At 38.9% G+C, this 13137-nt stretch overlaps 2 protein-coding genes across 2 annotated transcripts; one reads left to right on the plus strand and one right to left on the minus strand.

Annotated features, from left to right (window-relative positions):
* The first annotated feature begins 6137 nt into the window (after positions 1-6137).
* Or51q1 (olfactory receptor family 51 subfamily Q member 1) lies at positions 6138-7085 on the plus strand. Its single transcript, XM_075974731.1, has one exon. It carries the CDS (start codon positions 6138-6140, stop codon positions 7083-7085), a length of 948 nt encoding a protein of 315 aa, XP_075830846.1.
* A 2561-nt stretch (positions 7086-9646) lies between these two features.
* On the minus strand, positions 9647-10585 carry LOC142851278 (olfactory receptor 51I2-like). The gene has a single exon (XM_075975158.1). It carries the CDS (start codon positions 10583-10585, stop codon positions 9647-9649), a length of 939 nt encoding a protein of 312 aa, XP_075831273.1.
* Between the last annotated feature and the right edge of the window lie 2552 nt (positions 10586-13137).

A 13137-nucleotide genomic window follows, 5' to 3' on the forward strand; every position in this document is an offset into this window, starting at 1 on the left:
TAGGAAACAGAAGCAAGAGATGCAGAAGCTCAAGGTTATCCTCAACTATGGAGCAAATGTGAGAGCAGTCTGTACTACATAGAAGCATCTAAAAATAATTAACAAATAAAGTTGCACAAAACTCCTAAGTCAGATGTCTCTAGGTGACACTCCTTATAGCCTCCTCTTCACTCTGGGGAGAGAGCCAGCATTTCTTGGGAAGATATGGAGTACATCATATTCAACAGCTGTTTTCTGCAGACACTGTAAAAGGACACTCCTTTGCCTCTAATGCCGTTTTCCACTGAGAACCATGTGCTGTCCTTGATTCAATGTTTAATATAGTATATGTATGTCTTTTAGATCACTCATAGCCTGTATGTGAAAAACCTTGGCATTTATTTTTATCTCCATATATTTTTCATTCATTGAAATCTGGTCTATAGTGCTTATCGTAATTTATTTATAGGTTTCCAGGATATCTGTTTCTATGTAGTCTCAGAAATAGCACTGTAGTCATAAGTTCTCATATGTATGTGTCAATTTTTATGTGTCTAAATGCGTTTGTGATTTCTGGAGATGGAACGGCTGCATAAATATTTCTGGAAACTTACAGTTTTTGAAGGTGCCACACCCATTTATCTGCCAACCAGAGGCTGTCAATAGTCCTGGGTTTTGCTAATATGACAAAGACAAAGCTGACTCTCACTTTATTACACTATCTCTTGTTCTGAATGCGTATAGACTATGTGATCATTATCTTTACTTTATATAAGCGATCCCTTCATGCTTGAGGAGAAACGCTGCCTTCCTGGGGATAAAGTAATGTGTGCCCATGTCACAGCTCTTCCCTGAAGCCCATTGTAAGGGGACAGCCTGTTTGTCTAAAGATTCTCCTGTGAATCTCCCAGGAGATCTGGATACTTCTCACAATCTTCGGCTCGGAGTTTGATTAAAGCATGACTTCTCCAACTGTGGGCAGTCCTCAAGCCCAGAATGAGAAGACTAACAATCACTGAGATGAGCCTCCATTAGATTATGAGCTAGACCATTCTCCTCCTCAGAGGATCAGCACATTCCCAAGTGCCAGCCTCCTCAATTGCTGATGAGCATAGAATGCTCACAAAATGGCACTGATGGCAATACTGTTTGTTGCTACTACTTAGTTTTCCTTTTTCAAACTAGATGTCTGCATTCACAGAAGGCAAACAATATTATTTTTTGTCTTCACATCTTTATCTCAAACCATTTTATCTCTGCCCTAAACTTGCTGTTACAAGCAGGCAGAATAGATATTCACATAAATAATTTAGCACTTCAAATTTAGACTTAGATGATGAATAAGAGCTTTTTCAATAAATTGAATATAAATCTGAAGTTTGAGATGGTAGAATTTTGGGGGGAAGGGAACAGTAGGAGATGAGGGAGGGGGAATTTATGGTTGTTATGTAAAATAAATAAAAATTAAAAAGACAGTAGAATTTCTCCTTAAGAAATAAATATAATCCTTGCCTGGTAGGCATAAAGACTTAAAATTTAACTTCTGCCATTGATCCTGTGGTAGCCTGTTCTTATATAATAACTCCTCGGCACTAATTTTCCAGGGTGTGCTTTCCATCCAGAGCCAAATCATGAGCTCTTGGGTCTCGGTGCTCAGGTTTCCACCTTCACAATACAGATTCCTCTCCTGGGCAAAAAAGGCTTCCTGGTTCTCTCCCTTGAGGCCTGATGTCTCAGAGCAATCTGCATATTCTTGTAAAGTCCTTAAGAAATGGTCCCACCGGTCTTCTACATTACAGTCACATAAAAACCGCTTGCAGCCACGGGCCAGAGAACAGAAACCAAAGAGCACTGAACAGACACAACACAGTGAGTATTCAGTGAGGCTGGACTACCCCCGAAATGGAGAGGAAAAAGAGGAGAAATCTGGTGATTAAGACAGAAGTTACTCCATAGAGACAAGGGGGAAGTAAGCAGCCCTGTCTCAGAAACCAGCTGGGGAAAGTGGGGCTGGAGGGAAGTGTGGTGGGTAGGAAATGGGAAGCAGATTATGCAGAGATTTATCACACCCACTGATGTTAGGAGTGGCAGAGCTGCCCTTTATCAAAGAACTATGTGTTCTCTGTATCATCAGAATCTTGCCCTAGAATTTGGCTTTCACTGGATGATATCCCTGTTGCTCCTATATTTGCCATTCTTATCAAGTGTCTCTGAAAGAGATGGGTTCTGGGGAAACAAGAAAATAAATGAATGGACAGAAACTAGCAAGCACCATCAGGAGATTGGGCATTACAGTGCCCCTTAAGTGATGGTTTGTAAGTTAAGCGCAATCTGATGGTGATGAATTAGTTTTGAGAGTGTTTCCCAGTTACTCAACCCAGACCTCAGCACACAAGGATGAGTTCTAGAAGCAGGACTGCAAAGAGCATGAAGAGCTAAATAAACCATCCCACAAGAATGCAGGCATCGTGGGCTTCCATGGCACGGGTGGCTAAGGGATTGACCCATCTGCAGAATTACTCAATAGACTGTAAGCTAGTGTGTGCTGCAGAGGAAGGGCAACGCCACATTTTACCAGTACTAAGCCCAGTTCCACTCTTTTCCTCCTCCTCCTCCTCTCACTCCCTTCTTTGCTTCCATCTTTTTCTGTATTTTTCTTAACACATATTCCCTGGATTTAGGTCTACCCTGAGGTGTTGCACCTGCATAGATACTCATGCTCAAATACACGTACTCACTCATATCTGTATCACACACACTTACGTATTTCTAAACACACAAACAATTTTCACCTTCATAAAGCGTGTTGTCCACTAATTCCACATTTTTTTTCAGGGATCCCCCTGCCCACAGCCCCTCTGCTAAAAGAAACACTAATGGTGTCTCTCCTTGCCTTAAGGCCTTGTGAGAGCTCCATTCTCTCTCCAGAGCACTGGCTTTTTACTCCTTTCTGCTTCAGTTTAGTTTCCATCAGACCTATAATCAGGATTCATAGCTTATGATGCTTTGCCATTATTAACCCTTTCTCAGCCCTTTTAAATTTCTACTCAAACTACAGAGAACCAGGTAGACTATTTTCATCAAGATTTCCTAGCTTTTTATACCACATTTTCTATCCTGTTCAGAACCAATGTGTGTGTGTGTGTGTGTGTGTGTGTGTGTGTGTGTGTGTGTGTGTAAGCATGACATGAAAGTTGAGGGGAAATATGAAGTGAAGGAAGGGGTAAAACAGGCAGGCAAGAAAAAGTAATAGTGGTGGGGAGAAAGTCAGCCATGTGCTCTCCAATGTCAAACATATATGAAGTATTTATGAAGTAGAAAGGGACCAAGAAAGGGTTGGTATGAGGATGTGAACATGAGCAATGTATGGTGTGCACAAATATGTGGATGTGTCATAAGAAAACCCATTATTTTATACCAAATTTAAAGAGAAGAAACAACTCAAATTCAGAGCAGTGTGTATGTGAGCCTTCATCGCTGGATTGAGTTATATCCTTTGAAAGAGCATTCAATAAACTTCATTATAGCTGAATTAAACAGCAGCAACAAAAAAGACTTCCTGGCTTTTCAAAGAAAAAAGTTCATTTTTCTTCAGTAAATGCTCGTCCTTATTGAGAGTGGTGAAGGGCAGTCTCAGACTAGCTAACTGTGTTAAAATGATAGCATTCTAGGGCAGTGTGCTGGCAGTCATTGGCTGTAATCGCCATAGTTCTCTCCTCCTCTCTGCCATCCCCAGTGATGCTCCACTTACCACAGAGACTGAGTTATGCTCAACTACAACACCGTCAAAAACTGTACTTGGAAAGCCACATGGAAGGTTTTAGAAAGAAACCATTGTAGAATGCAAGGTACGCTGTGCTGTCAGGCGGAGAGATGGACTATGAGACGTGGGGATGCCCATCATCTCATAGTGGGAATGCCCATCATCTCATAGTGGGAATGCCATCATCTCATAGCAGAGAGATGGACTATGGGAAGTGGGAATGCCCATCATCTCATAGCGGAGAGATGGACTATGAGAAGTGGGGATGCCCATCATCTCATAGTGTTACTCTTGCTTTCGTGGAAATTGCACAATGGGTCTGATCTCTTGGCATTCAATGGTCCTCTCCATATAGCTCATTACTCTTTGTATTTTTTCATCTTGTAAGTTCATGGCATAAATCATTCAAAATAAAATATGTTCTTCTTTGGCTATTGCACTGACCAAACCAGCACAAGTGGAAATATTGAGAGAGAGAAGGATCACACACACTTAAAAATAAAATGTGTGCCTACCATCTAGAAAAAGAAAAGAGATATAGAATCCCAAACTCCATTCAAGAGTGTCTCAGCCAGCACAGAGTGGCCAGCGGCTCTGCTGGAACCAGGCTGGACAGCCGCAAGGAGCACTGTGCTATGCTCCTTCCCTGGTTGTGTGAATAATCTTATCATTGCACAGTGCTGGGAGTAGAGGCGCCAGCATAATTTACATCAGATTTCTTCCCTTAACAAGGACCAGTTTTACAAGGACCAGCCACCTTTCCAGTCAGTGTGGTTTTATTTAAAATATATTCTAAGTTGTTAAGTATTAACGATAAATCTTCTAATGAAGAAGTTTGATGATCAATACCACAGCAGCTTCACAGCCTTAGCCATGGTCATGTGACTTTTGCTATGGTTCGTGACTATTCTTCCTTTTTACTGTTCTGTTGGTCATTCCCACTCGTGTCTGTAACTTCTCTAGATTTTCTTTCTTATAAAAAATTCCCATTCCTAAATATCTACCTATTTTTACTTTTATGGAGTAAATTTCTTAAGTTTTAAATTATATTGACTTACAGAAAAACTTGTAAATATTTAAATCCTTTTTATTTTCCTAACTGAAAGACATCAACTTCTGTTTTTATTTTCTGTTTCCTATTTCTCCCAATTTTATATTGTTGTTGATGTTGTTGCTGCTGCTGTTCAAATTCTTGAGCGAGCATTCCCTGAGTTGTAAATTTATGGCATTTATAGACCTCTTAGATTGTAACAATCCATAATTACAAGAAATAATTAAATAGTGGGGTTTCCCTGATTAATATAGCCACAGTTTTCATTCTCAGAACATTTCCAAAAATTGTCATTCATCCTTAGACTTAAAGAAGACCTGCATTTATCCTCTAGGGGACAGAATAGAGCCCTCTGAGTAGACATTACCGAAGCTCTTCAAAGTTTCTTATTAATTCCGCCTTCAGACGTCTCCATCTTAGCTTCCTTCATTTCCCATTACTCTAACACTGAAATGCTCTTGTAAATGTTTCTTTTACAAAAAAGTCTCTGAAAAGTTTTATGCATACAATTCCCATTGCTTCTTTTTTCATTTTTGTCTAATTACTAAATTTTACATTTCCTAATAAATTAATGTTAACATTTAATTTCCTTTCTTCCTGCTCTCCCTCCCTTCTTCCTTACCGAAGCGCTGGTCTACATTATCATATTAACTTCCAGATTCTCAGCTACTTGTAAAATAATAATAAGTTTCTATGACTTCTCCCTGTCTTATTGTTCCTACATACTATGCATCTACTTGACACTTCTCATGGACTATCCCTATGAATATTAAACTCTTCATGCACTAAACAAACCTGTGGTGTTGCCCCAGGAGTTCTGTCCTGATCCTGTGCTCCCTAAGAAAATAATTGTTATTATAGTCCACACAGTATCTGAAGCAAGATACCTGGAAATCACCTCAATACTTCCCAATCTAAATACTAGTTCATCTGCATAAATAATACAAAGTACTCTTTCTGTGATGTCTGTCTGAGAGAACAGAAACAAAACTTTGTTTCATTTGCTTGTTTGTTTATTCAAAATTCTAGTAAGATTAGTTTCAGTTAATATATATACATGTGTATATACGCACAGATAACAGTGATCAGAGTACATGTTACCAGAGGAAATAAATAGCTAAATTTTAGTACATGGCAGAAGTAAGGTAAGTTGAAAGAAATGAGTTTATCTTAAATAGAAATTTATGGGCGAATCCTCAGTGTTCAACTTCTGGCTGTTGAATGACTCTCTGAAGCGTATACTTCTTGATTTTACTGGTGGAATGAACAGTGACTCCCTTACAATATCATATTGACACTGTTCTTAATGTGGAATGCAGATTCTGCATCTTGAATCTACCAGGCATGTCAGAAGTGACTAACATCACTCACAAGCCTTTCTACTTCATCCTCACGGGCATCCCTGGATTTGAGGCTCTCCATCTCTGGATCTCCATCCCCTTCTTTTGCCTCTACACCATCTCCATTATGGGCAACACCACCATCCTCACTGTGATTTGCACAGAACCATCTCTTCGCCAGCCCATGTACCTCTTCCTCTCCATGCTGGCTCTCACTGACCTGGGTCTCACTCTCACCACACTGCCCACTGTCATGCAACTTCTCTGGTTTAACATACGGGAAATCAGCTTTGAGGCCTGTTTTGCCCAGTTCTTCTTCCTCCATGGGTTCTCCTTTATGGAATCATCCGTTCTATTGGCCATGTCCTTTGACCGTTATGTGGCCATCTGCCGCCCACTCCATTATGCCTCCATCCTCACCAATGAGGTCATTGGTAGAATTGGGTTGACTATCATTTGCCGCTGTGTTTTAGCTGTGCTTCCTTCCCTTTTCCTGCTCAAGCGCTTGCCCTTCTGCCATTCCCACCTTCTTTCTCACTCCTACTGCCTCCACCAGGATATGATTCACTTGGTCTGTGCAGACATCAGAGTCAACAGCTGGTATGGATTTGCTCTGGTCCTTCTCATTATTGTATTAGACCCCCTGCTCATCGTATTTTCCTATGCACTCATCCTGAAAAGCATCCTGAACACAGCCACTTGGACTGAGCGACTGCGGGCTCTCAACAACTGTCTGTCCCACATGTTGGCTGTTCTGGTTCTCTATGTGCCCATGGTTGGTGTGTCTATGACTCACCGCTTTGCCAAGCATGCCTCTCCACTGATCCATGTTCTCATGGCCAATATCTACTTGTTGGCACCTCCTGTAATGAACCCCATCATTTACAGTGCAAAGACCAAACAGATCCGCCAGGGAATCACTCGTCTCCTCTTCCAGAGAAAGGTGCACTGAAGACTAAAGTTTAAATTAAAAGGAGTAATCTTACGCATGTAACATAGAATTAAGCATAAATTTTATACCATAAATTATATGCAGCAAAGATGCGAAGAACAGATGCTTTATAAAATACCTTCAGTTAATACAAGAGACACCATTATTTTACTGAAATTAAAATGAGTATTTTTTTGAGCTTCAGTTTGCTTTTCTCTAACCACATGCCTTTGAGATGAAGAAATCCGATTTCAAAATTCTTTCTTCTGCAGTGTTTATATGATTTTGTTTTACAAACTCGAAATTCTTATAATGTATGAACATACTCACTGAAGCAAGCCTTTGTATACCACTTTCATTACCAAATACTAGAATTTAATTAAACATGAGTTCTTAAGTGATTTCAACCCATAATAATGGAAGAAACTCTATGGACAAGGAGACCAATTAAAGAAAGAATAAATGAGAGATGTTGGTGCTACATGAAAAACAAATGAACCAAATGAATGCCATATATCAAAAGTTGAAGTGGAATAAGTTTAAGAAACTGAGAGTTTGGGGAAATAGGGATGTGATAAACAGCTTAATTTCATGCAGAGGTCACTTAAGTTTTGTGATTTGTTCCAGAAGCATTCACTAAGCAATGGCTCTAGACAGTAAGAGAACAACTCTGATATCAGCTTCTTAAGTCTGTTGTCAAGCAGCTCTAATATCATCTTCTTATGTCTGTTATCAAGCTTTTCATTAACATCTATAGGAAAAACAAAAACTAAATATAGTAATAATATGGTTGCAAACCAACATAGTTATCATTTATTAACAAATATTTATTTGCAATCAAAAAACTATTCTTATCATTAAGATATCAGTTCCTACCTAGATTATTCAAGTAATGCAAAATTTTTAATATTTTTATTATTTACATAAATAATATGCAAAATGCATTTTTTTAGTTTTTTAAACTACTTTTATATTTTCAGATTATAATTATGTTATGCCTCTCTTCCATTTTCTCCCTCCCAACCCTCCTGTATACCTGACTTGCTGGTCTCTTTAAAATTCCTGGACTCTTTAATAGTATAGAATTTCAGAAACACATATTTAAATATGCATGTACGTTTTGTCATATATTATTAGAATAGAATAAACACTAAATAATTTTCAAACACAAATATATATTTCACAGTCAAGACCTTGTTGGTGACACAAATGAAAAATGAGTTAGTGTCAACAAATGTGTTTATGTAAATATCTGTTAAAGAATATATTCTCAGATAACTGTTAATTATTAGAACATATATTTAGATTCATAAAATATGTAAGTATATGATGAAGTATTATAAACCAAAATATCTCTGAAAATGAATTCTCACCAACTACATATATTTATTATAAAATATTAGCTATCAACATGAATATACTTTATCTGGACATATTTTTTATTGTCTTAGAGAATATATAAACAAAATTTTATAATTGCTGTTCCAAACCAAACAAGTACTTCAAAAAATTACTGAGTATAGGTAATCAGTGAACTAAATAAATAGGGAGTAATAGCCTACAAAATGGAAAGTATTGTCTTTGTAACTGGGGGCCTTAAGGTGAGAGGGACTGAAGGTCTGGTACTAAGCCTGTGAACCAAGTCTACAAAGGGAATTGAGTTGCAGAGGTGAGACTGTGGTCATTCCTATTGGATGAAACTTTCTACTAAACCACAGGCAGAAGGAGAACAAAACAGTGAGACCTGTGTTGATAGAGCTGAGTGAAAGGAGGAGTCAGGGAAGAGAACAGAATGTACCACCCAGTGTGTTGAAGCTAATGAAGGGTGAGGGAATGGAAGGATGGAGGGGGAAGACAGGATGCTGAAGCAGGTAGGCAGCTGAGTCTATTCATATTTTACTTTATGCCTCGGTTGAAATCATTCAGTCAATGTGCATCCCAGAGTCACTAAATACATTGCATGGTATTTAGTTCGAGAAAGAATTAGTTCCTTATATAGCAAGGTGATTTCATAGGTGAGTGATAATACAACTTATTGTTTAAGGATGGACAATTTTCGGAGCTTTCAAAGTGAAAAGGGGTTCTACCATAATGAAGAAAATACTCAAACAATGAGTATCTGGGGCAAACAGGAAAGTATACTCATTCAAAGGCACATTTCCAAAATCATCTTTCTTAACTAAGGGGGACACTTCATCCCTAGGAATCCCATAAAGATGAAAATTTTGACTTACTTTAATTCAGATATCATTAAATATCAAAACTATTATTAACTTTCTATTTGATAAGAGTTAGGATGGAATAAAGGATAAATTTATTATCCCTGCCATCAACTATTTATGTGGTTAGAAAAGTATGAGTGTGTGTATTCAGAGATACGTGTACAACAATAAAATGTAAGACAGGATGCATTTGAGTATGTCACTTGTGATTCAAAATCAAATGTGTAGTTATGCTTTGAATTCCTCCTCCTCTTCCTTGTCAAAACACCTACCTGAAAACTTTACCTGTGGGAGGCTTACAATCATAGTTTATGGAGACAATAATAATCCCTGCCCCTGAGTCTGTGATTCAGATCATTCCTACTTGCAGGAGAACAAGGAGGCAATTCCCCGTTGAACTGGAAGGGTCTTAACACTGTATATGATGGGATTGAGCACTGGCGGCACAAAAAGGTAGATGCTTGACATGAGTGTGTGGACCACTGGTGATGCATGCTTGGCAACACGATGCATCACAGACACACCAATCATAGGCACATAATATATGAGCACTGCACAGATATGTGACACACATGTGTTGAGTGCCTTCCTCCGACCCTCCCCAGAAGCAATACCCATCACTGTGTAAAGAATGAGCCCATAAGAAACCACAATGAGCAGTGAGTCCAGCCCGAAAGTGGCCAGGACAATGGCCAAGCCCAGGATGCTGTTCAGCCTAGTATCTGCACAAGGCAGCTGGATCAGGTCTGAGTGGAGGCAATAGGAATGGGACAGGATATTTATGTGACAATATGGTAGCTGTTTTAAAAGAATTGGAAGTGGGGCCATGAGTGCAATGCTCTTTAGTGTAATACCCAGACCCATGGATATAATCCGAGGGAGAGTTAGGATGGCTGTATAGCGCAGAGGGTTGTAGATGGCTACAAAGCGGTCGTAACTCATGGCCAATAGGACTCCTGACTCCATGCCAGAGAAAGTGTGAATGAAGAACATTTGGGCCAAACAGCCATCAAAGTCAATTCTGTAGGCACCAAACCAAAGGATGCCCATAACGGTGGGCAGTGTGGACACAGACACTCCCACCTCAGAGATGGCCAGCATGGAGAGGAACAGGTACATTGGCTCATGGAGAGCTGAGTCTGCCTGAACCGCTGCCATGATTAGGCTGTTACCTACAATGGCAACCACGTACATGATGAAAAAGGGAATGGACAGCCAGCCCTGTTGGGCCTCCAGCCCTGGAATGCCAGTCAGAAAGACTGATAGCAGGTCAAGACTTCCGTTGTTCTTGGCTCCCATGACACCAACAATAAAGACAAGTCTTCACCTGCATTTGAAGCAAACTGAAGTTAGCCCACAGCAGTTAGTCATGCCGGTTAGCCTCCACCTGAAGGGAGTGAGAAAGTGGTGGGTGAAGCAACATAGCAGACATTCATACCTTTCTTCCTGCTCCCAAGTCCACAAGGGTCAGCTGTTGCATCTCAAAGATGTATTTTAGATTTCTAGATCTTATGAGAGATTGGTTTGTTTTGTTTGTTCTCTTATAAAATGAAGGCATACTAGTCTCATATTTAAATGAGTAGAAGGTAGATAATTTTGACATTCATTGCTCTTGTTTCTGATTCTCTAAGGTGGTGAAAGTGAATCTCTGTTTGAGCTAGGTTAGTGTCATCATGGAGTTGATATAAATATGAGATAACAAGAACCCTGAAGTAAGAAATCATAACCATGTGTTCTCACTCTGTCCCAGGCAGGGAGCAGTGTATTGGATAAATCAAGGCTGTGGCTTTAGAAAGCCAGAAACACAAGTTCTAGATAAAAATGAGAACTTACAAGTTACCAATGCGTGGAAAACAGAGCTCAGCAAACCTACCAATGATGAAGTGCTACAAAAATGAGATTTGACCCAGAATCTGTGGACAGAAACAAAATGCAAAAATGGTTCTGTTGGCCATAAAGGGACTATTTGTAGTATAAAAATACTAAAGTTTAGAATTATGTGATGTGGCTTAATATAATGTAACATAATGAATGGTAGTTACCATAACAAGACAAATTTTTAAAAGAAATGTAAGCAGTGGATGGAATGACACCGAAGTGACTGATGCTCCAGTCATGTGTTTGATCATTCACAACAGACTAGATATGTGAATCACAGGGTCTATGTGACTCATTGTTGAATGGAGAGGATGGGGAGAACAAGCAGGCCGACAAACCTGCAGCTGCCCAGGTCCAAAATCAGGATCATGACTTTGCCTGCCCCAACATCCACCATCTGCTGGAGCATGTGAAGGGACCTGACCCGCAGATCCAAAGCTGCAGGATCTCCACAACACAGGGCAACAATGGGATATTCATGAAGGACCTCAGCGAGGACCCAGCATCGATGGTGTAGTAGAAACCAGAGGCCTCACACCAGACCAATGATTCTTTGCAATGAACACTTGCAAGTAAAGATTTGTGGACAAAGGGGTTACTGCATGACTCACGGCATCACACTGAAACTTCCATGATGATATTTTTTTCTTTTTTTTCTCATTTATTCTTAAATTTTTTGGGGGGAAGAGAGGGTTACAGGGGTGGAGGGCAGATGAAAAAAACCAGGGAAATGAACGTGAAAGAGTCATTGAATAAGTGTAAAAAAAAAGCCTTTTTTAAAAAAGAAAGAAAATGAAATAGATTGTCTTCTGTTACATTTTTGTCTTTATTATATGTTACTTTGTATCTGCCTAACCTTCAGTATAGGATAGTTTTGCTTATATTATTTATCCATAATCTCCTCCATGACATCTTGCCACCAAATTGCCATCCAAGCTTTACTTAATTCCTCTCAATAATTGAATGCTTTCTGCTCTCCCATAACACTGACTACAACACACTTGGCTGTCTTAGAGGCGACTTTCTTCCTCTTGGTTTGAATGTTTGTGAAAACATTAATCTTAATTTAGAAGCATGTATTTTTTTTTGTATATTTGTTATTTAATAAGAAACCCCATCAGAAAAAGGGAGAACAATTATTTTATCCAGTAATTCCTAGTGCTTACCCAAGTTTAAGTATATAGCAGACTTGTATAAAATATTCAACACATAAGCAATTGAATATGTGAGCAATAACTGAAAGCTTTGGAGACGGTAATTTATGATCCCTTCTCCAGCTGCACATCGCTCATACTACATTCCATTGTCTACTTCTCAAAGTTCTCACTTTTAGTTCCACACATGATTTCTCAGCAAGCTTCCTTCTGGAAACATGAATCAACAGTTTACACAGTGGCAACATTTCATAATACTGGGTAAACATAAATATAAATTTATCTCAAGCCTAACTTTATAATATTTTATAGACTTGATATTTTGTTAACAGTGACATTCCAGCTTGGGCAGAATGCAACCGTATATTTAATATATGTTGTCAATTACTGTTTATAGTCTATAATATTTCTTTTCAGCAGCATACCTAAAATTCTTCTTGAGAACAAATATTCTCTTGTATTTATTTTAAGCCTAAATTCTTGGGCGTAGCTTTGTCCATGAAATGAATCTCCCTCAATGTTGTCTCCTTATACTTTACTGATTCCTGTATCATTCTTAGGACAGTCTACTGGTTTGAAAATATGGCTTTCTACAATTGACTTTTTATTCCTTTCTAAAAATACTATAATTATGTTGATTTCCACAAACTGAAATATTCCAAAAACTCTTGTCCACTTTCTGTGCTGAGTTGTATTTTTCACATTATTTCTATCAGACTTAGGTTTACCAAACTTACCGCAGTCTTGTTTGAAGCCGAGAGGCAACGCTGTGATGGCTACAGAGGTAATACTCAGGTAGTGGGTAATGCCCAGAAATAG

The sequence above is a fragment of the Microtus pennsylvanicus genome, chromosome 5, assembly GCF_037038515.1.
Source record: "Microtus pennsylvanicus isolate mMicPen1 chromosome 5, mMicPen1.hap1, whole genome shotgun sequence".
Classification (NCBI taxonomy): Eukaryota; Metazoa; Chordata; class Mammalia; order Rodentia; family Cricetidae; genus Microtus; species Microtus pennsylvanicus.

Excerpts from the sequence above, each read along its gene's own strand:
- Or51q1 (XM_075974731.1), top strand. The coding sequence starts at position 6,138 with ATGTCAGAAGTGACTAACATCACTCACAAGCCTTTCTACTTCATCCTC.
- LOC142851278 (XM_075975158.1), bottom strand. The coding sequence starts at position 10,585 with ATGGGAGCCAAGAACAACGGAAGTCTTGACCTGCTATCAGTCTTTCTG.